General features: G+C 41.2%; 1 protein-coding gene across 1 annotated transcript in view; it reads right to left on the reverse strand.

The window, feature by feature from the left end:
• The window catches only part of akap6 (A kinase (PRKA) anchor protein 6), a 103937-nt gene that overhangs the window by 42660 nt on the left and 33423 nt on the right, over positions 1-27854 (reverse strand). The window contains 9 exon segments of the mRNA XM_034195123.1: positions 2518-2720; positions 6120-6216; positions 7700-7822; positions 11002-11217; positions 11288-11475; positions 12004-12067; positions 20848-20976; positions 21456-21794; positions 23225-23878. Of these exon segments, the coding sequence (XP_034051014.1) occupies positions 2518-2720; positions 6120-6216; positions 7700-7822; positions 11002-11217; positions 11288-11475; positions 12004-12067; positions 20848-20976; positions 21456-21794; positions 23225-23878 (2013 nt within the window).

Genomic DNA, 27854 nt, shown 5'->3' on the forward strand with positions numbered 1-27854 from the left:
TGACTGTGAATAACCAACATCTTTTGCAACATTGCATGATGATTTACTCTCTTAAGAGTTTGATAATCCTCTCCTTTGTTTCAATTGACATCTCTCGTGTTGGAGCCATGATTCATGTCAGTCCACTTGGTGCAACAGCTCTCCAAGGTGTGTTCACTCCTTTTTAGATGCAGACTAACGAGCAGATCTGATATGATGCAGGTGTTAGTTTTGGGGATGAAAATTTACAGGGTGATTCCATAATTTTTTCCTCAGAATTGAGTGATTCCATATTTTTTTTCCTCTGCTTGGTCTAAAAAAGTAACCGTTACTGACTGCCACAATCTTTTTTTCTTGATTTCTTATAGTGTTTCTTAAAGCCAGAAAGTTGTCATTTGAAATGACTTTAGTTTTGTGTCATGTCTGTGATCTGCTTTTTTTCTACAAAATTAAACAACTGAATGAATATCCTCTGAGGCTGGTGATTCCATAATTTTTGCCAGGGTTGTATATATACATATATATATATATATATATATATATATATATATATATATATGGTGTGTCACAGTACACAGAAGTCACGGGTCAGTTCATATTTGTGTTTAGATGTCATGGTTCAGAGATCTGTTGTCAGACAATTTAGCAAGTGTAAATGTACACTTTCTTTTTTCATTAAATGTTTTCGAATTAGATTGCATTTCTTCTCATTCATGTTGGGATGAATTTATTGTACTGTACACCGCATTAAGTCTTTTGTTTTTGTTGTTTTTATGTCGCATAACCTGCTGTCAAAATTTTGTCAATTTAAGTTTGTTTTATTTCTGTGCAAATGACGGCATCTCATAAAACCTCACTGTGTACAGATCTGAAATCATTATACGCAGTGTCGTTATTTGGCACCCATCTCATCTGTAAAATTTTACACTAATTTATATAAATGTGTAGTGGGTTCAGATGATGTCAGGGCTGACCCGCGTATCACTCATAAGTGTTTGGTTTAAGACGACGAACAGGACGACTCCAATTGATTCCATAGTGTGCGTACAGACTCTGTGTTTATTAAATGAAACAGCGATTATTGGCAGCCTCCTCCAATCTGTCTGACGAGTTTGACTGCAGTCATTTGGGGGCGGATCCCTCAGGGCAACCCACGCAACTGCGTTGTGATCGAATGTGGTCAAGTGTAGGCTGCACTGCCCTCAGCCTCCACAACTCCTGCCAAGTGCTTGCCGGTGTCCCGTCGAGATGAGGTGAACATCGAGATGAGGTGCGTCGTGGTACTGCGCATGCGTGCACATGCACACATCGCTCTACCCTGGACTTGAAGACGTCACCCGTCGAGATGAGGTGCCTCGCGCAACTGCACATGTGGAGATGATGTAACTCACTCGACGTGCAACTGCGCATGCGCATTTTCTTTTTTGTTTTTTTTCCGTCAGTTTTTTTTTATTAATTGTATTCAGTGTATTTATAGCCTAGTAAGTAAAACATTTTCTGTATTTTAAATTAGGAGCATAAATGTATGTATATGTATATTTTGCCTGTCGAAATAAGCTAACTCCAGGTTAAAAATACTTATCGTTTTATAGTGAGTAGATTTTATACATTACTACGTTCGGATGAACAATTTATACATTTACTTGCCCATCAAAATAAGCGAACTTCGTCAAGTAATTTTTTCAGTGCACACGTGCAGTTACGCGAGGAACTTCATCTCGACGACGCATCTCATCTCAACAGAACACCGGCAGCAACATGAATGACTGCAGTCACCAGGCATCCACCATTTTCTCCTCATCACAACAGGCTGGCGACCTACTTTTCCTCTTGTGTGACTGGGGCATAAGTGATGGGGCCAAATCCACAAGACCTGGCTGCTTCCAGGACCTCAGAGAGCACTGCCAAAGGAACATAATCATCCATCACCAACATGAGCCACATCAGCTTTGGACCTGGACTCCACTGTGCAGTGGACGTCCATAAATATCAAACATCACCAAGGGTCTACAGACGGGACTCTTGGCGATATTTGTCTGCTTCCTGTTTTTCGGGGTTGAGCGTACAAATGGCTTTTCCCCGTTGTCCTCAGATGGACCGCTGCAGCAGAGTTACACTAAGTGCAGAAACAAATGACCTCCTCTAATGTTGCAAGACTTTTTCTGGTGGCTTATTTGCCGGCTGGAGGACCGCCTCCAGTCCACCCAGGACCATCTAACATGCTGTTTTTAAAGGCTGTTAACTACTTCCTGAAAAGTGACTAGAACTGAATCAAATCAATGTCCAAAGTGTTACTTTAATACAATTTTATGGGGTAATAATATAAATGTTCCAACTGGTGTAATGTTTTCAGGTTTTTGAGGCTGTTCATGCAAACCTGTGGCTTGAACTCATGATGGTTTGTGGGGAGGAGACCTATACGAGAAGATAATGAAGAGCAAGACGGATGGACACACAGGACGACTCATAGGAAGCCCACTTAAAACCAGGAGAGATCAATCAGCAGCTTCAGTCTGTGATAAAGAAAACAAAACTAACCTTAAGCCCACCCAGTGGACATGGAGCTTGCTGATTGGATGACAGCTCTCCAGGAAGTGTAATGGGCTGCTGTGATTGGTCACTGTGAAGGAGGCGGGCCTGGATGCAGTGAAGGGTGTGGAGCATCCAGCCATGTTGGCGGCGAATCTGCCGCTGCAGCTGCTCCCATTGGCTGGAAACCATCAAGAGGATCTCTTTCAGACCTGATGCAGGAAGACACAAAAACAAACATTTCTGCATGTACACGAAAACACAGTGTCGAAAAGTTTCAGGCAGCCTTCATATACATCGAGTCATTTATTTTGGCTTCACCCATTTTTGCCCAAAGTCTCCGGAGCAGCACAAACATGAAGCTGCACATCGATTCAGAACAAATATTCCTGAAGAACGCAACTCCAGACATTTAAAAACCAGAGACCGTTTGTTATGGAAGCAAGGACAGGAACCATGTCCCTGCGCTGCCAGTATGGCGAGACAGACACAGACAGAGACAGATTTGTCTGGAGAAAACTGTCTGGAAAAGTGATTTGTATTCAAGTAAAGACTTTGTGAGTTAAGGTGGTCCATGATTTAAATTAATGTAAAAAGATACATCATGGTGGGGATTAATTTTTTTACAATGTTTTTTGTTGATGTTGTTGGTTTTTTAAACATCAAGTTAAAAATTGAGCAGTTTATTGGCTCCTGAAATTACCAGTTATGACCTCAGTCATGTGTGTTTCTGAGATTCACATACTTTACAGCTTAAATTTATAAATGGATGTACAAGAAATGACAAGAAGAGTTCTGTAAAAACATGAGTTAATAAAGCATCATTTCATAAATGTGTGAGAATTGTTATGTTGTGGTATACGCATGAGTACGTTTTGACTTTAATGTCAGGGGTATTTGTTTGGAAATAAGGAAATACACACATTTCTATATTTAGATTTATTTGGTTCCTCTCTGTATGCATTTTGCAAAATAAATAGATGACAAATGGGTCAGACTTGAAAAATTCCTTTTTTTAATCTTAACTGCAACCAAAAGCAACACAAGATTTAGGCATATTTGCAGTTAATACAGCTTTCAAAACTCTGCTTGTCCCCAAAGTCTGGCACTATTCGACTTGTAAACACACACCACGTGCGCTTCGTTTTCACAGAGCCTGTCTATACCGGAAGTAGACGTCATGTTGAGGATAGACATCAAGCTGAACTTCATTATCTCAGTAACCAAAGAGGTTTGAGCAAACAGTTTTGAAATGTACTTGCAAGCAAATAATATATGAGGTCTGTTAGAAAAGTATCCGACCTTTTTATTTTTTGCAAAAACCTGATGGATTTGAATCACGTGTGCTTGCATGAGCCAACCTTGAACCTTCATGCGCATGCGTGAATTTTTCACGCCTGTCGATTGCGTCATTTGCTGGTAAGCAGCTTTTGCGTGAGGATGGGTGTCGTCTCTCGTCGGATTTTCTTTGCAAGGAAAATGGCGGAACGACTGGAGCAGCGCGACTGCATCAAATTTTGCCAGAAACTGGGCGACAGCCAGGTGCAAGCACACGTGATTCAAATCCATTAGGTTTTTGCAAAAAATAAAAAAAATACTTTTCTAACAGACCTTGTATGTAACTGATATTCAAACAGACAACAACTTGAAAGGACCCAGGACACATTCCTGAGGAACACCAGTCAGAGACTCCACCCCCAATCTGCACAGCAATCTCAGTGTGATGTGGCAAATACTCAGGGTGTCCCAGAGATTTAATACCCGTTCAAATGAATCAAAGGCTTTGAAAGAAACCAGCACGGTCAGTCAAACTGATTAAGTGTGACTGAGATCAGCTTCTAACCCCAATGCTAACGTTAACCTGAACCTTACCCTAAATGCTAATGCTAACCCTAACTATACCCTGATGCTAACCTTACAATTAATGTTCTAGAATGAGATATCACCAAATGAAATATTTTCCAGAGAAGTTATGTTTTTAATACTTATATACTAAAAAAACCCCAACACATTTTCATTATGAATGACAATAATAATAACAACTATTTATATCACACTTTCCCAGGAATCAAAGTACTAAACGAAATAAACTCCAATAATAAAAGAATAAGTGCCAGTAATAAAAAGTACACCACAACAACGCAGAAAAACCCCAAATTAAAGAGCTGATAATACGGAAAAAAAGGTGTGTCTTATACTCTGGATAACAGGGTTACGACATAATGTCCCTCTGTTCTAAGCGTGTCTGTTGATTATCGGCTGCATTTGGCTCAATAGTCTGTTGCGAGTTAGCAACTCTCCTGTGTTTAAATTGTTCAAAGGGAAGGTATCCTGATCCAGACCATAGATCTCAAAGTGTGGACTGGACTAAACACAGATCAGAATAAATGACACACCCACTCATGACTAGTGATGCCGGTAACGCATTACTCTAATCTAACCACTTTTTTTTAGTAACGAGTAATGTAATGGGTTAATCTTTCCAAATCAGTAATCAGATTAAAGTTACTTCTCTAAGTCACTGTGCGCTACTATTATTTTTTGCATTGTGGGTCGATAGCAGCATTAAACTGGGTCTGTGGGCAGGGGGTCAGTGTTCGACTGAACTGCCCACTTTAAGTGAGCTGTGAGCTTTTCATCCACGGTTTTTTGTAGCAGCTACAACTCGTCCTCACCTCTTAAAGCACGGTGACAACAGCACACCTGCACTGAGCTTTACAAAGACATTTTTATGCTTTTTTTCTCCTTTATTTAGAATTCTGAGCTGAGCTGCTCCGTATCTGCTGCTAAAAACAGCTGATCCTCCGCGGCGCATCAACAACTAACACTATTTTCCACTCAAATGCATCTAAACTCTCTTTCTGAGGACCACATGATGTGAAAACGCAATAAAACTTTCTTACCTGTAAATCTGGTCATGTTTTCTGCATAAATAAATGTTATCCATTCTTTGTGCTCAAACGCCAAAGCAGGGGTGATTCTAGATGAAATGGGGCCTGGGGCAGGGATGTGCCCCCCCACAACACCCCTAGATTAAAGGTCCAGATTTGAAGCCTTTTTTACTACAACTACTAATACTACTTAAAATAATAATTTTGACAAGTAAAATGTTTAGATAGAATTTAAATGTTAGAAAAATGTTAGAGAGAATTTAATAGTTACATTTATAAATTTAATAGTTACATTTATAAACAATGTAGGTTAGAAAATGCAAGTTTTACTGTTACAGTGCTGTCAACAGTTAAATATGAGGTCAAGAAAAAGGTCTTTATTTTACTTTTATAAAACAAGTATTTATTTTCATTGAAGTCAAGAAAGGGTGACTATAAAGTGAGTTTTGGCAAAACAGGTATCACTGTCATGTTGAGGTGGCAGAGGGTTGTTGTCGGCAGCTGGGGAAAGTAACTAAAAAAGTAACTAGTAATCTAATTTAGTTACTTTTACAACTGAGTAATCAGTACAGTAACTAAGTTACTTTTTCAAGGAGTAATCAGTACTTGGATTACTTTTTCAAAGTAACTGCGGCAACACTGCTCATGAGATCATCACAGGTCTCATTTCAGCGAGCTGAAACTATTAATTATTGACTGAAGGTGACAAAGAGAACTCACCTGACTGGCTGGAGGTGATGATGCTGAGCAGCACTCGTCCTTCTTCCATTATGGCTTCCTTCAGAGCGCTGTGAATGTCCACATTCATCTTGAAGCTCTGAAACACAAACACTTCTTTGGTCTTCTGTTCAAAGAGCTCTTTCACCTGTGAATGGTCTCCACTCTTACATGTAGGTCCATATTTACTTAGACAAATGTTCTCTGTATTTTACAGCCGTTGCTTGTCAAAAGAATATTAGAATCAAAGACAAATAATGATGATCAAATTGTCAAGTTTCAGGGTTGGAACATCCAGATCAGGGGAATTGCGTTGAAATTGGCATTGGACTTGGTGGACTTTAGAGTCTGAGTAAATATGACTTCTACTCTCCAATATCTTGGTCAGGGTTTGGTTTAGGTGTTCTTAAACTTTAAAGTAGCTCAGTTGAATGTTTTTGCTACTTGTTTGTTTTTGTAAAATTGTGGTTTTATTAAATTTCAAATTCCAGATTCAGTTTAGAAATGTAAGAATTTTGTCTGTCATCCTTGCTGTTGATTTGTCCATAACACTGTGTTTGATTTCAATGTTGGCATCACGGTGGATTAGCAGTTAGCACTGAAGCGGACTGTGAGATCGCTTCTTGCCCTTTCCACGTGGAGTTTGCATGTTCTCCCCGTGTCTGTGTGGGTTTCCTCCCACTATCAAAAACATGCTTATTTCGGGTCTGCTCCTTTCTCTGCTTCTGACCAAGGCACTGTCTTTAAACTGTGGCTGCCCACTGCCCCAGTGGTTGGATTGTGTCTAACTATAGTGGATGGTTACATGCAGAGGACAAATTTCACTGTATGTAATTACAATGAAAAATAACGGAAATCAGTATTATTATTGTCGTTAATGTTTGTTCCCAGTTCAGTTTCATGGTCCCATAATGTGTCACTGTGAATTCCTGTGTGCAGAGTGTCTGCACCATGTGATGCTATAGGACTATTGCACACTTTAAATATGCTGTACAGAAAATCAAACCAGTTTTTGATGGGTTTTGGTGCCAGATGATATGAACTTTGACCACACCTCATTTTTGTGACAAACTCACTTATGCATGTACTTATGGTATTTAAGGAAAGTGGACATCAGATGTTAAAACTACAATGGTGTCAGGTGGAAAGGTAGGAACAACATCATGCTGCTTTGTTGTGGGTGAAAGATAGGGCCCCGTGACTGCCTGTGAAACATCAGATAAATAAGCATCTACTGACTTTTATCCATGTCAGTCTTGTTTTGTGTCTTTTTAGCCCACTTCACTGAGACTGGTCTTTGTGCTTGCTCATGGGCTGGGTAAGGTCACAGAAAGGTCAGGTACTCAGAGAAATAACAATGAACCACTGTGGCCTCACATGTTTTGGCTCTATAGTGTCATAAGGTGAGAATAAAGAAGAAGAGAAAAAGTAATCAGCTCTTCCCTTTCTTCATTATCTCACTGGGAAAAAAACATAAATAAACAAATCTGACTGCACACTCAGACAGATCACATGACCTATGACATCCTGTATCTGTGGGAGGTTTTTTTTTTAAAGTCATAATCTGTGTATGTGTGTCTAACCAGGTGTGTGTCCAGGTAAGCCTTCAGACTGTCCACATCCTGTCTCGGCGGCGTCCAGTTCTCCGTACTGTCCAATGCCACTTGGAGCCAAGAGATGAAGCTGTCCAACTGCCGCACAAAAGACTGAGGGCAAAAGAGAGAGCGAAAGAAAGGATGAAATCAGAAGAAAGTCAAAGTGATGAAGAATGAAGAAATCTGAAAGAGGGAAAAACAAGAAAAAGACAAACAGAAAAAATTAGGAAAAATAGTTCATGTAAAAAAATAAATAAAATAAATGTAAAAATATGTAAAGCAGGTGGAGAGACAAAGTAATGATGAAAACAGAGGAAAATGAAGGAGGATAAAAGAAGAAAAAATATAGGAAGAGAATTGAGACGGAAAAACTGAGGTCTGCTCAGTAGAAACATACTGCCCCCTTGTGGTCGAGTGAAGAAATCAAGTCTGAAAGTGAAACATTTAACTTGGAAATGAAATCCAGAATCTGCTGGTCCCATTAAACCCACTTCAGTCCTTCAGAGTTGTAAAGTGGCCTTCAGAAGTCAGGCGATGAATCCACAGGATGATCTGCAGCAGCAGCAGAAAGCTGCAGTGTTCTGAGTTTTTTAACTAACAGTCAATGAGATGTTTTGAAAATTACATTCAGGATTTTTTCCTACAGAAACAATAATGTCATGTGACTTAAAAATCCTGATGCTGATGCTTGATTTAGCCAATGATCTTTGACCTGATCACTGACCTCTGAACCCAAACAATGATGCATTTATTTTGACTGATTTTTTTGTGATCAAATCAAATTTTCCATTATTGTTGTTAAATTTACAACTTTCACAAAGATGTGTTGGAAGGAGGTGAGAAACGAGACAATAAATTCTCTGAATGCTTGTTCCAAAGCAGGAATGTGACATTTTTGTTAAACCCTTTGGAGTAAAGCTGAAAGTTGACAAAACATCCAGATTGTTTCACTTCAACACCACTTTGGAGACAAAAAACACATCACTATCCAAATACTTATGGACCTAACAGTATTTTGACACTATGTCTGCCTGTTCCTGCAGTTATTTATTTTATAATTTGGTATTGAGTGTTGCATTTTGTGTACAATGAGAAAAGAAGTTTATATTACAAAAAAAGGTTTCATATTTTAAATATCTGATATTTGGAGCCAAAGTAATGAGAGTTTGGCAGAGAGGTGAAGAAGAGAGTGCAGGCAGGGTGGAGAAAGGTGGCAAGAGTGATTTATGACAGAAGAACATCTGCAAGAGCAAAGGGGAAAGTCTACAAGACAGTAGAGACATTTTGAGGATGCACAAGCAAATTTGGTTGTGCTGGTTTACTGTGCAATGACAATAAAGGTGATTCTGATTCTATGTTGGACAGCTTAGAGACGGTGGCGATAAGGGAACTATCTCACTGGACATCTTGCAAATGACATTTGCGGGGAATTTTGCGACATTTGGCGAGGTTTGCTATGCCATCGTGTGAGTTGCAAGGTGTCACTCTCATGTCGGTTGAATATTGAACAGTTAAAACAAAATGGAAAAGCAACAAATGTCCTCACCAAATACTTAACAGCACTTACAGCCATCTCAAACCCTTCTCGATTTGGTCAGAAAGTGCACAACATGTGAGACAACTTGTGAGGGGTTGACGACACATTTTTCCTTTTATATCGTCACCTCCCTAAAATAATGGCCTAAGTCATATTTTTTCAAAACATGACTTGGGCCATTATTTTAGGAAGATGACGATATGATGGGAGAGGAACAGCGCTTCTGGAAGCGGACAAGTGAGTCCAGCAGTCTCAGCCATGTGGCTCTGTAGCCGGGCTGGCTCCAACCTGCTGTGCACACACATCAGCGGGCTGGACGAGTCCTGTCCGGCGGACAAGACTTTTGTCCTGTGCCTGAGGACCACAATGCAAATAAATTTGATATTTTATTGTGTTATCCTCAGCCATTTTATATACTGTATTGTTTATTTAATGTACATGTATATTATTGGTAAATAAATTAAATGAGATTAAAAAACGCATGCTTCCGAAGCTCTGCTGGAAATTGCAGCCCGTCATGTCACGGACACGTGGCCGTTCCAACACAACGAGGAGCGCTTCGAGCCCATCCAGCAAAAAACCGTATACTCGTCGTACCTGAGAAGTGAAAAGGACACCTGTATCTACTCCAGCTTCAATGCCAGAGGAGAGGAGAGTGGCACTACTGGGACAGCATTGAAAAGTCGGTGCGGGGGGGGGGGGTATACTCTGCTGGACGTTTCTGCCACCACTGAGTATGTTGCCACTATGTAAACCATTTATTAGCATTATTATTTATAGTGCTTTTTCTTACATGCCTACAATTGGGGGGATTTCCACAGCCTCTTTTCACATAATAGCAGCCCACAGCCATCCTGAGCACTGTGTGTGCAAATACGTCATCATTCAAATGGCCCCCATGCGCTACGTATGTGGACTATACATGATTATTGGCCCTATTTTTGCCACCAGTCCGTGCAATATTCGGCCGACATTCAGTCATATGCAAGTCACGTAATTCAATGAAATTCCAACTGAAAAATTGTTGCCAAATCACCTGTTTTGTTGCAAATTTGTATCTCCAACTACTCTCCTGTTTTCGCAGCCCAGTGAGAAACTAGCTTAACAAAAAGACAAGTCGGACAGTTTGGAGACGAAGTCAGTGAGGTGAGACTGAGATGGTTTGGACATGTGCAGAGGAAGGACCCAGGGTATATAGGGAGAAGGATTCTGAGGATGAAGCCACCAGGCAGGAGGAGGATTATGGATGGCCCCACAGACAATAACCCACAGACTCTCAATGGGGTATTGTCAAAATGAAGATGAGACACTAAACCCAACAATCAAAGCAACTTGGGCTTCCATCACGCCGACTGCTTCTATGCTGTGCCAAATGAATGCATTAATTCATTCAGAAGAAGCCACAACCAAGTATTGAGGGCATAAAAGAAAATATCAGAAGTCTGACATTTCTGTATTATGAAATATTGTAATATTTTGAGATACACAATTTTTTTAAAAGATGTATGCTGTAATGATCAAAATTAAAATAACATGCTTGGAACAGTTTAGTATACATGTAATAAAAATTTCACTTTCTGAAATAATTGACAAAAAATATATTTCACAATATTCATATTTTCTGAGATGCAGCCATATAACTGCATAGATCAACATCCTGATAATGACTGTGATACAATTAATTGCACTGCTCAAATTAAAGTTCTTAAACAGACAATTAAAAATGCATATGTCTAGCAATTTGATGACTTACCTCAATCTTCTTCCAGACATCTGGGTCTTTGTCCTGACTCTGAATGTCCTCCAGCAGCTGTTGGACCACAGTTACAACACCTGGCTGCAGCTGCAGGCAGCAGTCTGCAGATATGCGGTCTTGCTCTTCCTCAGAGAGCACGTCACTTAAATGACCGGTCTCTATGTCACTCCAACAATCAGGGCCCAGATGGAAAAGGTCTTGTCCCTGTGGAGGCTGAAGAAATGTCCTAAGAGTTACTTAAAATAAGCAAAGACCATATCTGAGACAAAAACATGACAATTACCTGCAGTAATTCTGGTGAGAGCTCTTCTGCTTCCTTCCTAACAACCTTCCCACTTCCTGCACCATCTCTTAAGTCCCACTCAGGACTGATTTCATTCAAATCCCAGTCATCCACATCCTGTAAAGCCTTGTGGTGACACTGTCCAGAATTCAACAAAAACACATCACAAAGGAAAAATGAGATTAGGACTGACCATGGTACACCAATGTCACAATAACTTAGATTTCTAATCAGACATTTTAAAAACCCATGATTTTCTTCAAGTCATTTTAATTATTCTTAGCTAAAAACAGAAACAGTTCTATGTGCAGAGTTAAATGGTACACTCCAACCTTTCACTCGTGAAATTATTCTTTCCACTGCATGAATGGAAAATATTTATTTTATATGACACCTAAATGGATCTGTGCCATTTGATATTTTACTTAAATTTAGACATATGTTTCTTCTTGGAGCAGAAGGGGTGCAACGCTTATGAATGGCATTTGCAAGGGAATTTGTCAGATTTCGTGTGATGTTCGCTAGGTGTCACTATCCCCTCACAAGTCGCATGTGTCGCGTTTGAATTTTAAACAGTTCAAAGTTGGCGAGGCGACAAACGTCCTCACCACATACTTACAGAGCAGTCAGGGGTGTTGCAAAGCCCTCTGAATATAGTCTTCACAACTCATAGAATTGTGAGAACTTTGTGAGCGGTTGATAACGGATGAAACTACTTTGTGAGGGATTGGAGATAAAAATGGGAATCGGACATTCCTCGCAGGAAATGCACAAGCTGCCCTGTGAGCACACCAAAATAGTGGAGATGATCGGAGAGGAACAGCGCTTCTGGAAGTAGCCGAGTGAGTCTGGCAGCCCCTCTGCTGTGTGATCTGGACTTAAGCCTCGGTCCCACCGAGTGAAGAAGGAGTGAAGAAGGAGCCACGCACCCTGTTTTTTTTGTTTCGTGAGCTATCGTGGCATTATAGTGGCTCAGAGTGGCTCTTAGAGGCATTATCTTCAGTTAACGAGACTCCTCTCTGAGCGTGGTGCTAATTTCAAGATGTTCAAAATTTAGCAACAACAGCGTGGCGCAGTTTGTGTTCGAGTTACTGCGATGGCTTAGAGGCATTTGCGTGGTGCTTACGAGTCTGCAAAAAGTCCATTATCTGTGCACCTGGCACCTTTGCAGGACCTGAGAGGCTATTTTTGGAGCGGCTCCTCCTCTTGCGCACACAACTGCACCTGCTCTGTGCGCTGGACTATATTTTGTAGTGGATTAATCATTTTCTGCCAAACTTGGATGTTGAAAACACTTCTAATCACTTCTGGCATCACAGAGGACTGTTTCATTTAGACGCTTTTTTTTCCCACTCTCTTTTCTGCTCCATGTGGGATGTATTTTGAACAGCTTAAGGTAATTATTTTTAATGTTTTTTTTATAGCTTGATAAAACAGTTCCTAGCTGTAAAAGTATGTCTGTATGTTGATGTCTGTTGTATGTAAAAGTATGTTGATTTAATATGTTGTTAATGGATCACATGAGCTCCGCTGTGTGTGCGCACTGAGGCAGGACCTGAGAGGCTATTTTTGGAGCGGCTCTCTTGCGCACACAAATCCACCTGCTCTGTGCGCTGGACTCCATATAAAATAATTTTTTTGTAGTGGATTAATCATTTTCTGTCAAACCTTGGATGCCGAAAATACGTCTAATCACTTCTGGAATTAATGGATCACATGAGCTCCGCTGTGTGTGCGCACTGAGGCAGTGACTCATCACGCTTCAAACGAGCATTTAGGCAGAACGCCAGCTCACAAAAGAGTGATATTTCAGTCAATATTGGACAAACACAAACACATGGAAGATAATAACTCCAGTGGAGCAGCTAAGAGCAGGAGCTGTGCGGCAACACAGGTGGAGAGCGCGCAAAAGACCGATTTTGAAGACATGACACAAAGTTAAAAGTTGTATCATGGTGACTTGTAAGCTGCGGAAGAAATAAAGAAATATATATATATATATATATATATATATATATATATATATAAATAAAATGATCCACAGGTGTATATAATAAAACGGCCACCTCATTCTGTATGCAGAACAGCACCACGCGCAAAAGAGTGCTTTTGCAGAAATAAACGGACAAACACAATGTCAAAAGTGGATTCACATTGTAAAAATGATTGTGTTTAAAGCCAGGGAAAAAAATAAAGCCAGCAAGCCACGGATGGAAAGGAAGCCACTAGAAAGAGCAGAGAGGAGGCTGTCCATGAAAGGACAACAGCAGCGCGTGCGCAAAAGAGCGCTTTTGCAGAAATAAACAGACAAACATAAAGTTTTGTGTGTTTAAAGCCGAAAAAAAAAAAAAAAAAAAAAAAAAAGCCAGAGAGCCGCGGAGCCAGCGGGGAGCACAGAGGCGGCACTCCAGGAACCCGTGGTTCGGGTCTAGCTAGTCTGGTGCATTACAGGTAGACAGCAGCCTGGCGCACAGCGCACAACTGCGGAACTGTGATGGAGTGTCTATTTTTGGACTGCATTTAAAAAAAAAAAAGAAGGGACGTCTTTAAATGCTGCTGTGAATCTGTGAATTGAAAACCCACACTTTAAAGGGACCAGGTGTGGGAGGGCTGGAGGTTTGGACCAAACTCATGCCTAAACGTGCGCCAACATGGCGCTATCATGGCACTACGTGGCTTAGTGTGGCTGATGCGAGCCATTCGAGGCTGTAATGACAGGTCGGTCGTGGCTCACTAGAGGCTGCTACTCGGCACATGCAGGGTACAAAGAGGCACACAGTGGCACCTTCATGGTGGATACGTGATAGATGAAAACATGGGTCATTCTTCAAATAATCACCCCACACCTATGGTGGCTCCTTCTTTAGCCTTCATTATTCAGTGGGACCGAGGCTTTATGCTTTCAATTTATTTGTACTGAGGAGCATGATGGGAGTAAGTTCAATACTTTGTTTTATCCTCGGCAGTTCGTGGACAGAGAGGTGGCTGTTCCAGCCAGTACATGGAGAGTTAGGCATACAGAGAAGCACCGCAACCCATGTGCAGAGAGGAGAACATGCTGGTTAACTCATAGCAGTGAGGAGGACATCTGTATCTACTCCTTCAACACCAGAGGAGAATGGATGTACAGACGATATGGAGCAGAGGAGTAGGGTGGGGGACATGTATCTGCCATCGGTGAGTGCATTGCCACCATAGAAACCATTTATTATTAATAATTACTGATTTATTATTTAATTTCATTTCATTATTACTTACAGTGCTTTTTCCGTGGCTACAGTCTGTGGTATTTCCAATGCCTCTATTGACATAACAGCATATTAGCAGCACACAGTCATCCTGAGCTCTTTGTTCGCAACATGTCATTTCTGTGAGATACCAAATGAAAATTTGTTGCTTATTCGCGTATTTTGTCACAATTTCACATCTCCAACTACGCTGGCTCACAGATCTGGCAACTTGTTTCCGACGGATTGTTTGTTGTTGTGACGCTATTCTGAACTTCACACGGTTGTATACGTTTCTTTTATTTCTGTTTAGCACTCTTCTGGTTATTAATTGTATCTACTCTGAACGTTACTTAACTATAGTCCTGTTGTAATTCGCTAGCAGTTAGCATTTGCTAGCAGTTAGCATTCGCTAGCGTTTAGCTTTCGCTAGTTAGGTCGTATCCTCCCTTCCCACCCGTTGTTATTTTTATAGCTGGTTCTTTTTACCTGGTTAATACTTCTGTTAGTTTTTCAGTCGAACTGCTGTGAATTTTAAGTAATTATTTTACTCCTGTGTAAATCTTAGGAGCGGCTAGCATTTTCGCTAGCGGTTAGCTTGCATTAGCGACTTCGGACCCTCGTTTTTATTTTTTCATTTCATTTTTTTCTATATACTTCTGTTAACTGTTAGTGTAACTGTTGTGAACTTTAGCTTAGTACTTTACTCTTGTGTTAATCTTAGGAGTGGTATATATATTTGCTGTTCCTACATTTCTAATACTTCTGCTACTCTTTCAGTGTAACTGCTGTGAACTTTAATTCATTTATTTGCGTATGTGTGAGCTTTAGGAGTGGTTAGTCTATCCATTATTGGTTAGCTTGTGCCTGCTTGGCAATACTCTTGAATTTCCTAGTGCATAAAGTACACTACTTTACCTACTTTACACCCTCCATAAATCCTACGTGATGTTGGAAGATAGGGTGGCTCTCTTAGAGAGCCGTATCTGTAAGTTAGGGCAGCTTCTTATCGCAGTGGAGTAAGATGTTACGGGCACTCCAGATGAGGTTAGTGCTGGGCCAGCTAGCAAGCCCATTAGCATCAGCCTTAAAACGCCGGCTGTGGAGGACGGTTTTCGGACTGTGGCGAGGCGGAGGAAGCCCCACAGGGCTTGGTGCCCGGTTGTGGCACCCCGATCACACTCGCCACTGCGAACTGTGAATCGGTTCTCCCCCTTGGATTTACCTGATGTGAAGTCTCCGAGCCCACAAGTGACTTCCACTCCTATCTCCAGGCCGAAACACCGGACTTTAGTGATAGGGGATTCTATCACCCGCAAAGTCAGGTTACAGACGCCGGCTGACGTTAAATGTATTCCTGGGGCCAGAGCTGCCAACATTGCATCCCATCTCAGGGTGCTGACGCTGCAGAAGGGAAGACAGACAAAGGAACATGACGAGATATAGTCACATAGTTATTCACGTCGGCACCAATGATATCAGGATGAAGCACTCAGAGGTCACAAAAATGGACATAGAGAGGACTTATGACCTTGCCAGAAAGATGTGTCGGCATCGATTAATAGTCTCTGGTCCCCTCCCCTCCCGGGGTACTGATGAAGCGTTTAGCAGGCTGACATCATTAAATAGGTGGCTGGCGCAGTTTTGTCAACAGCAAGGCTTTAGCTTTATTGATAACTGGCCTTCGTTCTGGGGCTGCCGTGGCCTGCTGATGCAGGACGGCCTCCACCCTACTGGGGAAGGCGCCGCCATCTTGTCTGCGAACACAGATAGAGCTCTACAGGGAGGGTAACATTAGGAATCTACAGCAGGCCACGGAGCAGGTGATTAGAGACCCTGCAAGGCTTATGACAAATGTGGGTGTGGAATCCATTAGCTTAGCGGGGAAATTAGTGCAGAAAATCCACTATGGTGATAGTGCAGTTTATCTGCCAGGGAGGGAAATTCAACAAGTTGAGACTGTGGCCTGCTCTCGTAGACGTGTCCATAAAAATCCTAGAGGGATATGCTTTGCAAACTTAATACCCATTACTATACTGGATCATGTTGAAATTGAGGATGGCCCAGTGGTTGCTCCAGTAATAGCAAAGATTTTGTGTCTGCTACCTACAACGCGCGTGGAATGTCTCAAACCTAAACCTACTTCTAGGAACCTTATATATGCTACTCTGGAACCACCCCTAAACCCAAACAGTTCAACTGTCAACCCCACTGAGGTCCTTAGACTGGGTCTCATTAACATAAGATCACTGTCCTCAAAATCATTGTTGATTAATGAATTAATTATTGATCATCACTTAGATATGATTGGGTTATGTGACACCTGGCTTAAACCTACAGCTGTCCTCCCCTTAAATGAAGCCTGCCCACCAGCATATACATTTAGTCACGTCCCTCGCGATGCGAAGCAAGGCGGGGGTGTTGCTCTTATTTATAAATCTAGGTTTAGCTTATTAACTGCTGGGGGTCACAAATATAACTTGTTTGAGCATCTGATTCTCCGCTCTGCTCAGGATATTATGCATTGCCAAGGTCAGAAGAATAAAAATCAGCCGTATTACTTTGTCACTGTATATAGGCCTCATGGCCCATATTCTGAATTCTTAGATGAATTTGGTGCATTCATCTCTAACTTGTCAACTAGTGCAGATAACATTCTGATCATTGGTGACTTTAACATTCATGTAAATAAGCCTTCTGATCCCCTCTGCAAATCATTTATGGAAATTGTGGATGCATTAGGATTTCGGCAATGCATTCGGGATTCGACGCACATTAGTGGAAATACCCTGGATCTGGTTCTCGCATGTGGTACTGCTGTCACGAATATTGACAACATGCCTCTTACATCAGTGGTCTCTGATCACTCACTTATTAAGTTTACAGTTTCGCTGCTGTATTTAGTGGAACAACAACCTTATTTATCACTGCAGCGATGCATCAACTCCTCAACTAAGACTGAACTTGAAGCTAGACTGCCTGATGTCTTAGCCTCACTTTTGACAAATACCCAGTCAGTAGACAAACTTGTGGATAGTTTAAACTCAGTGCTCAAAACGACACTCGACATGATTGCACCACCTGTGCTGAAACTGCGCTCCCCAAATCGCAGTCACCTCGGTTCAATGATTACCTGCGTGACCTCAAGCATAAAGCAAGAGGTTTAGAATGGAAATGGCGTCGTTCAAAATTACAAGTATTCCACCTTGCATGGCGTGATGCTATCTTAGACTATAAGTATGCATTACTGGCTACAAAGCAGACCTATTACTTTGATATGATCAACAAAAACAAGCATAACTCAAATTTCTTGTTCGACACGGTGGCAACACTTATTCATGGACAACCACCTGTAGCTCGCTCTCCTTTTACAGCACAAGATTTCCTAGATTACTTTGAGAAGAAAATAGATGACATTAGGTTGAACATATCCCAGCATGCCTTAACCCAGTCACTACACCCTGCTATTGGGGTTGGCGCCACTACTGAGGTATTACCTAGATTTACAGAATTTGATAGAATCTCTCTAGACATGCTGACGAAACTCGTAACGTCAACAAAAAGCACAACCTGTTTATTTGATCCTATACCTACAAAACTGTTTAAGGACCTGTGGCCCACTCTTGGGCCGATCGTGCTGGAAATTATTAATCTTTCTTTAACTTCTGGATCTGTTCCTAAACGTTTAAATCTGCAGTGATTAAACCATTACTTAAGAAACCTAATCTTGACCCTAGTGTATTGAAAAACTATTGGCTGATATCAAATCTATCATTTTGCTCTAATATTCTGGAAAAAGTGGTGTCACGTTAGCTCGTAGACTATCTTACTGAGAATAATCTCAGTCTGCTTTTAAAAAATATCATTCCACAGAGACAGCTCTCACTAAAGTGGTAAATGATCTTCTGCTTACAATGGACTCGGACACCACTACGGTTCTGCTGCTGTTAGATTTCAGTCTTGCATTTGATACAGTGGATCATCATATTCTACTTGATAGGCTGGAAAATCATTTTGGGATTACTGGGAGTGCCCTTGCATGGCTGACGTCATACTTGAGCAGTCGTTCTCACTGTTTTTTGAACAGTAACACTACCTCTAACCTTAGTGACATGGAATTTGGGGTTCCTCAAGGGTCTGTCTTAGGCCCCCTGCTTTACTCCCTTTATATAGCACCCTTTGGGCACATATTGCGGCGTTTTGGGATTACCTTTCACTGCTATGCAGATGATACTCAGTTATATATGCCGATAACTGCTGGTAATCTCGTTCACATAAAATCCTTAGAAGATTGCCTTGCAGCAGTGAGACGTTGGATGTCTAGAAACTTCCTACTTTTAAACTCTGAAAAGACTGAAATGATGGTTCTTGGTTCAGTGAGACATCGGCATCAATTTGACCAGTTAACACTCAGCCTAGGGTCGTGTGTCATACATCACACTGACAAAGTGAGGAACCTTGGGGCAATTTTTGATCCTTTGTTGTCCTTTAGCTTCCATATTAGAAATATTACTAGGACCTGCGAAATATAGCAAAGATTCGTCCCATCCTGTCTATGGCTGATGCTGAGACCCTGATCCATGCGTTCATCTCTTCTAGATTGGACTATTGCAATGTTCTATTTTCTGGTTTACCGCAGTCTAGCATTAGGGCTCTCCAGTTGGTTCAAAATGCTGCAGCCAGACTTTTGACACGAAGCAGAAAGTTCGACCACATTACACCCATTTTGGCGTCTCTTCACTGGCTTCCTGTCCCAGTGAGATCAGATTTTAAGGTTCTGCTACTAACCTATAAAATTATTCATGGACTGGCACCTCCCTACTTAGCTGTCCTAATTAAACCTTATGTACTGGCCCGGGCTTTATGTTCTCGGGGTGCAGGACTACTTTGTGTCCCTAGGGTGAATAAGAAGTCTGCGGGTCACAGAGCTTTCTCTTATCGTGCCGCTGTTCTGTGGAATGATCTCCCTGCATCAATAAAACAATCAGATTCTGTGGAGACTTTCAAGTCCAGACTTAAGAAGCACTTATTTTCCCTTTCATATGGCTAGCATACTGGTACAGATTTGTTTTACGCTTTTTACTCTTAATTCATTTATTAGTAATTGGAGCGGGCCGTGGCCTCAACTTCACCTAAATTCTGGGTCTTTTAGTGAAGCTTAGGACTAGCGGCCAGCGATCACCTTAGTATTTCTTCTGTTTTTCTTGTTGATTAATGCTGGCAAATTATACAGTATTTTTGTCTTTCTGATGCCTGATTCTGTTTTTTCTCTGTTTAAGGTGCAGCTCCATCCAGAGATGGGAGTTGTATGTGTTGGCGACCCTCCTGTCCTGTGCAACAACAGCAATTCTTGTATATTCGTCTGTGAATTGTTCTGTGAATTATTTCTGTAATTTATGTTTGTAGCATGGCCCAAGCAGAGGGTCACCCCTTTGAGTTTGGTCTGCTTGAGGTTTCTTCCTCAGAGGGAGTTTTTCCTTACCACTGTTGCTCTGGGGGTTGGTAAGGTTAGACCTTACCTGTGTGAAGCACCTTGAGGCAACGCCGTTGTGATTTGGCGCTATATAAAGGAAAATAAATTGAAATTGAATTGACTCTTCAACATCTATAGCCCAGTGAGATAGCACCCTAAGCTTAGCGTTGCTGAGTGGAAACACACCTCATGCATGGTACAGGACATCACTCATACAATGAGGCAAACACTAAATGCCACGTGCCATAAAATCAAATCAACTGACAAAGCTCTGTTTACGTGTGATATAAAACTTTATACTACCCCCTCCTCCCACCCCCCCACAAAAAATAAAAATAAAAAAGAAAGTTGGAGAGACCCTGACATCCTTTAAGTTTGAACCAATATGGGGGAAGTTGCATTAATTCAATTCAGTTCATTATTCAAAGTAAATGGAACTCTTTGTGCAGGTAAACATTATTCTACAAATCTGTATGGAGAGAGAGAAAAAAAAAAATCAAGAAAAAAAACAAAACAAAACTTTTTTCCAACTATAAACTGAGACGTGCACAAAATAGCATTTTTTTTTTGTCTATTTAAGCAGCCTTCACAGAATCTTTATGCAAACGTAGAGGAAAAAGTCAATGAACAGCTTTTCTTCAATAAATTGAAGTGTGAAAAATTGGGGCCCACAGGGATTCAATCATGAAATCCAATTTACAATGAGCAGACAGCCCCCCAAAGATCATCTACACCAAATTTGAAAAACATTCATTGAATGTTTTTCTGAAAAACAATTAAGACAGTTTGAGAGATGTTGAAAATAGACAGAAGTACAATCTCAACAATGGCATCTTAAGAAATTAAAACTTTCCACACACCAGAGAAAGAGTCTGAGATTCCAGGTTCAGATCCAAAATCTCCATCTGACAAAGCTGAGCAGGAAGAGCAAGGAATTCCTCTGAGCCATACCAGTGTTCCCTGAGCGGGCTGGAAATGTGGGCCTGTTGCTGTAGCAGAAAAGGAGGTTCGAGAAGGAGAAAAGCAGACAAGAAAGGAGGTGAAGAACTAATGTGAAAAGGAGTTCTAATACAGGCTGACTCAAAAAAAAACAAACAAAACAAAACACAGAACCCAGAAAACTTGGAATAAATCCTGCAGAGGGGCAGCAAATTTTAGGTCTTGGTCAACCAAGAAAAAGACATTTTGCCTGGAGGCCTGTTTCACCAACAAATCATACCATTTGGAGAATAATTTTGAAAGAACATAACTTTTATGCAAAGCGACCAAGATAACTGAAACTTTGGGGAATGACTGTACACAGTCTGAAGTTTAAGTCCAACAAATTTCAAGAAATTGCCTGGACCTTTGTGCAATTTATTACAAATTTTATGGGTTCTGGGTTTTTTTTTAATAGTCACCCTGTACATAAAACCTGACATCTAATTTCTTCATCCACATCTTTTTCATCTCCATAAAGTAAATACACCTCTGCATTTTGCTCCTGGCAGATAAGAATCTCTGTCTTGCGATGGGGAGGTCGAGGATCAGACTCCTCTGCAGACGGGTCCATGTCCAAGGAGAGGTGCTGCACGCTCAACGAAGAAGAGCACGAGAAGTCAATGTCCTTCCTGCTGTTTGTTTGTCCTCTTACGCAAATTGACGTTTTGTCCTGACAGGATTCCTGGTGATGTTTGGGGTCGTCTGCTGTCACTGAGGCCCCAGACAGGAACTTCTGATCGTTTACTGATATCTGGGTGCTCCCCTCTGGACCTCCTCCTTGCCTGGAATTCTCACAGCTTGTCTGAAGGTTTCGCCAGTTCATGACCTGTGATGTCAGAGAATTCACATGGGAGGCAAGACTTTTCAGTCAGCTTTTTTTGTGTGTGTGTGTGTGAAAAAAGGCATGACAGATATTTGTATCCACCAACCCCACCAAAAACACAACAGATTTAGAACCTTTTCTATGTACAGTTTGATAACTGAGGGTCCTGGAGTTCACGTCATTTAAAGTCATGTATAATATGATGTGAAACTAGCTGAACCCTACTTTCCAACCACAGATCTTTGATTGTGTTACCAATTTTTGATCCTTATTTCTTGTCTTTGACCTCAACCTTTGATCTCCATTGATCACTGATATTTGATCATAGCTGCTATACTTCTGTCCCAATTGTGGAATTTTGCTGTAATCCCCGATCTTTGATCATATTCCTGAATTTTGAGCCTCCACTTTGATCCTCATCATAAGCATTCACCTTTAATAACAATTACAGGTACAAAGCAAACAGGATCAAAGATGGTATTCATCCCTTGATCCAGATCTGTGCTAAAATTTTGGTGGAATGATGAGCGTTCCTACAGACCAGATATCAAACCACGAATCTGAGTATAATCTCTGGATTGCTCACTGTGTGGATGAGTACGTGAGGACAACCCAAATGTCCCATGGCTCATTGTCCAAAATTGTAACGAATGCTCAATGTATTATTTGTCTAGTCAACTACCGTTCGACCAGTTAATCATTCAGTTGATTAAATGTGCCAACTAAAGGCAAATTTTTTTATTGATCAGCCATGGCTGATGCTCACTAGACGTATCTTTGTGAAGCAGCAGTAACTGTATGGAACTGTATTAATCCAGTGTCACGACTCAGTGTCACGAGTGATGATTTCGCTCAGTCTGAGAAGTTTGCCAAAAGTGGAGGTAACACCACCTGAGAGTAAACTAATTCAATTTCATTTACACAGAACCGTATCATAACATATTCGTAAGTAGCTCCGCTACTCACCATTATTTACTCTAATCTGTGTTTTATATTCATCAATTTTATTAATCACAATCATTTATTCAATTAATCTAATAATTATTTTCTAATTAGCTGATTAATCCTTTGGTTAAATGACCAGTAAATTATAACGTTTTAATCAACCTTGTATTATACTGTCATAAAAAGGTATTTTTAAAGATAAAAAACAAACAGATTAGAGAACATCCAAAGTAAAGTCAAACTTGTGCACACGATTCTTGTTTTTTAAAGTCACTGATGATATCTGTTGTACAATCATCCCACCCTGGCAAAACAACAGTTCAAAGACATCATGAAAAGCTCAAAATTACCATGACATTCATGCCCATGATGAGCGTATGCAAACATCTGATTACAACTGTAGAGTAACAAGAATATTTGGACACCATTAGAGCTCTGCCAATCCAAGTCACAACAAACAACAGCAGAAATTAAAAAGAAGAACAAACCTGGAGGCTGTCACAGGAGTGAGACACATTTTCTGGATAAACTGAGTCGAGGTCCAACCAAAACCTGGAACAGTCTTCTTGTTCCATCACAGAGGGAGAACTATGGCTCAGCTCAGGGTTGACTTGGAGGATGCAGTGTGGGTTGACCTTTCCCAATCGCCAATCTGAATCCTTCACTCTGGTTCCACAATCTGAGAACAGAGCAGCTCTCTTCGGCAGCGATGGCTGTGACAGTGGGACATCGCTGCTATAGCTTTTGCCCTGTAGGGGGCGTTTCACACTTTCACTGTGATTGGACATGTCATTTTGCATTGTGAATATTACTGATGGAGAGTGGACATGGTTAAGCGAGACTCTGTGGGCGGTCCTCTGGATGTCCACATTGCTGATGAGTTGAGGTAAACTGTCCTGGTTTGATACTTCGCTCTCAGTTTGTGTCACCTCCAGGATTAGGTCTCCAGGTTGTAGAGGTACCTGCTGCTGGGAAGAGTTCTCACCCACTGAGTCAACTACTTGAGCCTCAGTTTCCTCACTGGGACTGTAGTCACTCAGTTCAAAGGCAGTGATCCCGCAATCCAGAGACAAGTAGTCCTGGCTGCAGCGGATGGTCAGCTGACCACAGTCATCCACCTCCGTCAGATCATCCAGACCAGTCTGAAACAAATTTATTTTTAGCTTGTTAACATTAACCATGTCACAACACACCATGTGCCACTGTGCTCATCTGAGCCCAAATCATGGAAGTCGTAAACCAAACCTAACTCTTTTCAGTTACACTTGAACCAAATCATATGGAAAGAGACAAGAACAGGCAAAAGAGCTCATTCCAGTTTGGATTTGTGCTCAAATCCAATTTAGAGAGAAAAGAGTACTGGTGACGCAAACATGTATGACTAGTCAATACGAGAGAGTAACAGTCGTAGCTCCAAGTCCCGGCTCTATCCGGGAAATTTGACATGATGAACAGGGATCACAAAAAAAAAACAAAAAACTGGAACCAAAACTACAACTGAATCTGCACCTAATGAAGGAAAAAAAGAGAAAAAAAATATTTTGTGCAAAGTAGTGCTCAAAGATTCAGCACTGTGGCAGCTGAAAAGTTAGTTACTTATCAACCAGCTGCATCCTCTGCCTCTAAACTAAAACCAGAACTAAAAAAAAAAAACTAATAATCCCAGAGCCAATTAAACAAATATTACCAAAGAGGGAAAGGGCTAACCAGACATATGCTGGCAAGCTCCTCTTGGGAATTTGGCAATGAAGAAGAGCCACGATTTGTAAGTTCTGCAGAAGTTTCTGGGTCTTGAAAACTCCTTAGGAATGGGCTCGTAGCAGCCTGCCTGGAGTTTGCCAAATGGCACCTGAAGGACCTGAAGGATAAGACAAAGACTGAACTCTTTGGTGTGAATGCCAGGCATCATATTTGAAGGAAACCAGGCACCATCCCTACAGTGAAGCATGGTGGTGGCAGCATCATGCTGTGGGGATGTTCTTCAGCAGCAGGAACTGGGAGACTAGTCAGGATTTAGGGAAAGATGAATACAGCAATGTACAGAGACATCCTGGATGAAAACCTGCTCCAGAGCGCTCTTGACCTCCAGCAGAACAATGACCCTAAGTGCACAGCCAAGGAGAGGCTTCAGGACAACTCTGCAAAGAGGAATGGGCAAAACTGCCCAAAGATAGATGCACCAAGCTTGTAGTATCATATTCAAGAAGACTTGAGGCTGTAATTGCTGACAAAGGTACATCAATAAAGTATTGAGCAAAGGGTGTGAATACTTATGTACATTCGGAGCTCCCCCAGAAGTTGAAAGGCAAAAAAAGAAAAATGCTTAAAAAGCTGAAAGTTTTTAGCCATGCTAATGCTCCACTGAAGGATTAGCTCAAAAAAAAAAAATGGTGAGATGCTGTAGAGCAGTGATTTTCAACCTTTTTTGAGCCGCGGCACCCTTTTTATATTTACAAAATCCTGCGGCACACCACTGTCATGTGTCACGCACCACTAACTCGACTGTCTCTACACGGTGCGATAGCACATTAGCAACACGTGCGGTACAGATATGACGTAACATAGTATACTATAGTCATGGAGCTGTATATAAGAACTAGAGAGCGCAGTCCCAATGCTGCACATTAAACGAAAACGTCCCTTCATGGACAGTGACATGACGTCTCCTAACCGGGCAAAATATTGACGAAGTACCCGGATGTTAATGCATTTTCAATGGAGATTCGCGACTGAACACACTCAAAAATGCTCGCAAAATACGTGTTAAAATGCCATTTTGTCCTGGATATCGAGCCAGTAAAATTAAATTACATTAAATTATGTCAGGAAAGTATTAAACTTACTCTGACACCCACACATTCACAAATATTAGTGTTGAAAGTTACACGGATCTGCGCTGTTAATAAAGGATAATTGTGTAAAAATATAATATATATAAATGTATTGTGATGGTTTTAGGAGCCGCGCTGCGTTGAACAGCAGCAGCTCAGCCCAGCAGCGCGGCTCCTAAAACCATCACAATACATTTATATATATTATATTTTTACACAATTATCCTTTATTGACCGAGTTTCATTCATGAAGTCAGCGGTATGTGTGCACATTTCTGTGTGTGTGGCAGCACAGCGCGGGTCATTAATCTCATTATTTTAAGGTGCAAAAAAAAAACTCCCCAGTCTTGTCGAACAATTTTTAGTCACTAACGACAAGAATTTTAACTGGACATTGGTCTAGCAGTGGAAAATATCAACTAGACATAAGTGAAATTAATGATCCGTGTCATCGGGTGACACAGGTACGGCAGGAAACATACAGCTGTTTATCATCCAAATATCACGGACAAAGTGACAACAATAACCAAAACCACTTACTTATGGAAGGAAATATTGTCTCTCTTGTTCTTCCGTTTGTGACTGCCAACATGCACAGCTTTTCAGCAAATTCCACCTGTTTCTTGACGAGACTAAGTGAACTTCTACGCACACAAATCACTAACTTGCCCGGAATTAAAATGGCAATCACACCTCCTTGTCGGCACACGGCTCAGCGCTACTGCGCGCCTTGCTGCCATCTACTGGAATAAAAGAGCATTACACCATCTGCCACACTATTACAGCACATACACCCGATAATGGTGATATTTGATAATTGCCCACGGCACCCCTGACAATTGATCACGGCACCCCGGTTGAGAATCACTGCTGTAGAGCTTCGCTCATTTATGTCTGTGACAAATACATATTAATAATAACGAAAGTAGGATTTTTCAGTGTACAAGTTAGTAAAAAACAACAAACTAAAAACAAAACATAAACAAAAACTTTTAAAAAAAACCCCCACAAAACTGTGACATAGTCCAGAAAGTACAATATTTTACTGTTTTTAACTTGAGGTCGAGCTGTGTGTTATGATGATAGCAAAACGTCTGTTGTTTTATTGTGCTCCAACCTTTATTTTGTAGTTTCACATTCCATTTCAACAAATGCTCTCCTTCTGCCATGTGAGAAATCCAGCACAGCTGTATACATGTGCTCCTCCCGAAGAGCACAAACTATTTGTCCCTGTGTGACTTTGAGGCGAGTCGTCCACGAGGCTCGGTGTCAAATGTCAGCTGTCACAGAGCGCAGCTGATGCCATTGAAGCCTCTCATGACATTCAAGTCAAGATCGGCAGCGCGAACTGGTGCTGCCCTTCACTGCATCCACGACACCACAGAACCACCTTGGGTCCTGGATGGCAACCATTCAGGCAGACAACTGGTCCGTCCCCGGCTCTTTAATGTAACCATCTACCTGCTGCAACCTCTGGCTGTGAATTAAAATGAAAGTTCAATGAAAAATAGCGGTGTCCCTAAAGCCTTGGCATCTGGAGGGAATTCTTATATTTTGAGAAAGAACATTTTCTTGAGTTGAATAATGATGTCAATTCACACTGAGATATGTTTTCCATTGTTACAAATGTCCCCCAAGGTATCTTGTCAGCAATGTTCTGAAACAACAGGTTTTCTATTGCTGAAAGACTGACACCTCCCTCAGTTCCACACGGCGGCTTAGTGGTTATCAGTATTTCCTCATAGCAAGAAGGTCCTGGGATTGTGTCCCACCTTGTGTGTGGGTTTCTTTTGGGCACTCTGTGCTGATGCTGGCAAAAAGAACACAGTTTCCAAAAATCTGGACCACATGAAATATCCATTCTGGTACGATTGACACACAGATGTTGGTGGCTCATCCTTTACCTCCAGAGCAGCCTTAATTTCACATGTATGCCACCCCTGCTTCCATGTTCCATACAGTTTCTCTTTATTTACACAGTGGCGTTCTTCAGAAGCAGCGGCCAGCCATCGAGACAAACTGTCCCAGGCACTAGCATGTTCAGACCATACAGCAGAGGTCACCAACCCTCCTCCTGGAGATCACCTTTCCTGCATCTTTTCCAAATCTCCTTGACTCCACCCACTGATAATTAACTAAGTCACTAAGTGGAGAATTATTTCAACAAAAGAGCTCATTGTGCACCAAAAAGACTGCAGATAAACACAGAAACAATAAGTGTGAACAGTCGAGGCTTTTGCATTGTTTGAGCTTGCTGACAGAAATGCAGGACATCCTCAAGTCCAAT

Source organism: Thalassophryne amazonica, chromosome 19 (genome assembly GCF_902500255.1).
Source record: "Thalassophryne amazonica chromosome 19, fThaAma1.1, whole genome shotgun sequence".
Taxonomy (NCBI): Eukaryota; Metazoa; Chordata; class Actinopteri; order Batrachoidiformes; family Batrachoididae; genus Thalassophryne; species Thalassophryne amazonica.